The 3,998-nt window shown below is 46.2% G+C and overlaps 1 protein-coding gene across 1 annotated transcript in view; it reads right to left on the bottom strand.

Annotated features, from left to right (window-relative positions):
• Positions 1-2,138, bottom strand: part of LTN1 (listerin E3 ubiquitin protein ligase 1) — a 63,893-nt gene extending 61,755 nt beyond the window's left edge. The window contains exon 1 of the mRNA XM_017541920.2: positions 1,942-2,138. Within this exon, the coding sequence (XP_017397409.1) occupies positions 1,942-1,983 (42 nt within the window). The 5' untranslated portion in view covers positions 1,984-2,138. The remainder of the gene's footprint in view (positions 1-1,941) is intronic.
• Positions 2,139-3,998: the final 1,860 nt, after the last annotated feature.

Genomic DNA, 3,998 nt, shown 5'->3' on the forward strand with positions numbered 1-3,998 from the left:
AGAAAGAAAGAAAGAAAGAAAGAAAGAAAGAAAGAAAGAAAGAAAGAAAGAAAGAAAGAAAGAAAGAAAGAAAGAAAGAAAGGGAAAGAGAGAAAGAGAGAAAGAAAAGCAAAGCAAAGCCCCAGACTGGGCAACATGGCAAAATTCTGTCTCTATAAAAAAAAAATACAAAAATTAGCTGGCCGTGATGGCCTGTGCCTGTAGTCCCAGCTACTGGAAAGGCTGAGGTGAGAGGATCACTTGAACCCGAGAGGCAGAAGTTTGCAGTGAGCCGAGATCATGCCTCAGCATCCCAGCCTGGGTAACAGAAAGAGACCCTGTCCTGAAAAAAATACATATATTAGCCAGGAGTCCTAGCTACTGAGGAGGCTGAGGCAGAAGGACCACTTCTTGAGCCCAAGAAATCAACACTGCAATGGGCATGATCATAGCACTGCACTCCAGGCTGGGAGACAGAGTGAACCCGTCTAACCAAAAAAAAAAAAAAAAGTCTGTAGAGAACATTATTGGGATAACTACGTAAGTCTAAATACAAGGCTGTATACTGGATTACAGTATTACACAAAATTCAGAATTTCTGCATGCTATACTCATTACTGTAATCGCTACAGGCTAGAAGACTGGCATTGTCTTTAGAAGATACGTGCTGATGTATTTAGAGGTTAAGAGTCCCGACTTCTGCAACTAACTCTCATAGAGTTCAGCAAAATACATAAAGTAAGGGAAAGAAAGCAAATGCAACCAAGTATTAACAATTGGTGAATCTAGGTAACGAGTATATGGGATGTCACTCTAATATTCTTGCAAGTTTTCCTCATAAGAACTTTTCAAATATAAAACATTGAGAAAATTTGTAAAATAAAAAACATTAAATGAGGATGCAAGTGCTTAGCACAGTAACACAATAGGTTGCTAGAATTGCTAATACTGCTATTATTTTCCAAAACAGATTAAGTCACTGATTTGAGAAAATGTGACGTTGAAATCACTAAAATTAACTATATCAGAAACAGGGAAAAAGTATTCTTATAAAATTGGACTGTACTATAACAAATCTAACGACATAAACAAAATACCATTATAACACGGCTCATTGCATAGTTTTACACGAGGCCACTTTAAGGTCTTCTTTAAACAAGTACTTAGTGAGCGCCTATTAGGTGCTAGCCTCTGTTTTATTCGAGGATTAAAAACATTTGCTTTCAAAATACTTACATCCTAGTGAAGCAAGACACTAAATGCCATATTATGTTAAAAGTCATAAATACAGCGGAGTAAAATAAAGCAGGAAGAACAGGGAGTGGGGAAGGGCTACAAGAGGGTGATCATGGGAAAGTTTGGAGCCACCTAACTGAAGAGCGTTGGGAGCGGGCCAAGTTAAGGTCAAGGCACAGTGAAGAAGTGAGTATGGTTGGATGAAGTAAGCCAAGAGGAGGGAGTTGAAGATGGGGCTGCAGATGGAAAGGGGTAACAGGCAGACCAGAAACCAAATATACCATCCTAAGAGCTCTGGCTTAGGAGCAGTCACTGTAGACAGCCAAGGAGAGGCACGATCACCGGTAACCTCCACAGTGGGTTCACTTTAACATCCTCCCAACTCTCCTCCTTCCTAGCGCCGCCCTCCCCCAACTAAATTGCTACCTCCGCCAGATAACCTTCCAGTGAAGCTGGCACAGAATCATTTCTTCATGAATATTGTGGGTGTGTGCTTGGATGGGGACAGGTCTGGCATGGAACATCTCTTCTCTCACAATTCCCCAGTCTGCTCAGAGATAACCCAAACCGCCCTCAGGGACGCACACACAACGGAGAGGTCACATTCGACACTCAAACACACGCCTCCCTACAGCCGCGCTCCACACACCCTCCAGCCACGCACTGGGCAGTACTAGCCGCCTCGAAGCGAGGCTCCCTGGTCGGCCGAGCCACCCCCCAACTCACCCTCAGGTTCCCTTTAGTTCGCTGCTTGTTCTTCCCGCCCATGGTCGCGGTTGCAGCTGTATTCTGAGCCCTCAGACCCAGGTTGACACGTCCTGGCGACAACTTCCGGCCTCTGGTGCCGGAAGAGGACTCCCTGTAATAACTTCCCCCGGACCCCGTTTTCCGCCACCCGCCCCGTTCTTCTGCTGCCCCACTTCCGCTCCCGCCTCCCACCTCCCGCCTCCCGCTGTGTCACTGACCATCCGCCGCCTTAGACGTCACAGTTAAAGCCACGCCTGTCTGAGTGACGTCATTCCTGGCCAATAGGAAGCCAAGCATTGGATCCGTGGCGCCAAATCCTATCTCCAGCGCTTTCAGAAGCAACATTTGTTCCTTGCTTAGCGGGTAGGAAACTGGCATGAATCACAAGAGGGGCAGTTACACATGAGGGTAGCAATAGGATGTTATGGTAGAGGCTGTGGGAGGATGGGAATGGGTTAGACTTCCAAAGGGATGCAATCATCAGTATCTCCTGGGCGTTTGTTAGAATGGCCAGTTCGGGCCCCTCGGAACTCCTGAATCAGATCCTGCATTTTGACAGTAGTCCCAAGTCTTCTTAAAATGTGATTACTGGGCCGGGCGCGGTGGCTCACGCCTGTAATCCCAGTACTTAGGGAGGCCGAGGCGGGTGGATCACGAGGTCAAGAGATCGAGACCATCCTGGTCAACATGGTGAAACCCCGTCTCTACTAAAAATACAAAAAATCAGCTGGGCATGGTGGCGCATGCCTGTAATCCCAGCTACTCAGGAGGCTGAGGCAGGAGAATTGCCTGAACCCAGGACGCGGAGGTTGCGGTGAGACGAGATTGCGCCATTGCACTCCAGCCTGGGTAACAAGAGTGAAACTCCGTCTCAAAAAAAAAAATGTGATTACTGATGTAGGCAATATTCTCTCTAAATCTCTCCCCCTGTCCCCTTTTATCCATATTGAAAGTGTTATGTGCAGTTTAGAAAAGGAGTTTAACGGCCGGCCATGGTGGCTCACGCCTGTAATCCAAGCGCTTTGGAGGCCAAGGTGGGCGGATCACCTGAGGTCGGGAGTACAAGACCAGCCTGACCAACACGGTGAAACCCCGTGTTTATTTAAAAAAGAAAAGAAAAGAAAAGGAGTTTAACGTGGAGTCTCTATTAAAATTTGAAAGGTACAAATCCTGTATCTTAGTGATTTTGCGACTCAGAATTACACTAGAGAAACAAGTAAATATGTGGTGGTTATTGTTTCTTGTTCACACAGTCACCCTTTTATACTCAACTCCATGTTACTGGGGCGCCCCTGAGAGATTCCACCAACAGGGCAACAAAGGCAAGAGGAAGAAGGGACTTGCTCCATTCTGTGAGCATCATCCCAGCAGCAGCTGCCTTTTACCATGGCAAGAGCAATTGCTTTAGCCAGCAGGTGGTTTTAATCTCCATCCTTTTTCAAACAATCACAGAATCAGCCTTATTGCACCCCTCAGAGATAACAGCAGCAATCAGTGCTCTCCTCAGAGATGTGAATTCCAGCTTCATGGGGCCTTTCCCCTGAGCTCCTGAGATAGCCAATGTTTGAGCCCCAACACCGTGGGATCCCTTCTTTTAGCTCCAGAGGTCCAGCAACAGCCAGCCATCTCCCTCTCTTCATTCTTCAAAGGCCTGAACTAAGGTATACATCTTCATCTCCATCTCAGAAATAATAATAATGTTTAATTTTTTTCAAAATGTAAATATTTATGTCAAGAAATGTCAGCCAAGTGCCGTAGTTCATGCCTGTAATCCCAGCACTTTGGGAGGTCAAGGTGGGAGGATCACCTGAGGTCAGGAGTTTGAGACCAGCCTGGCCAACATGGTGAAACCCCATCTCTACTAAAAATACAAAAATTAGCCAGGTATTTTGGCACATGCCTGTAATCCCAGCTACTTGGGAGGCTGAGACAGGGGAATCACTTGAATCCGTAAGGCAGAGGTTGTCTTGAGCTGAAATCACACCACTGTACTCCAGCCTGGGTGACAGAGTAAGCAAGACTCCATCTCAAAAAAA

Source organism: Cebus imitator, unplaced genomic scaffold, assembly GCF_001604975.1.
Source record: "Cebus imitator isolate Cc_AM_T3 unplaced genomic scaffold, Cebus_imitator-1.0 Scaffold138, whole genome shotgun sequence".
Lineage (NCBI taxonomy): Eukaryota > Metazoa > Chordata > Mammalia > Primates > Cebidae > Cebus > Cebus imitator.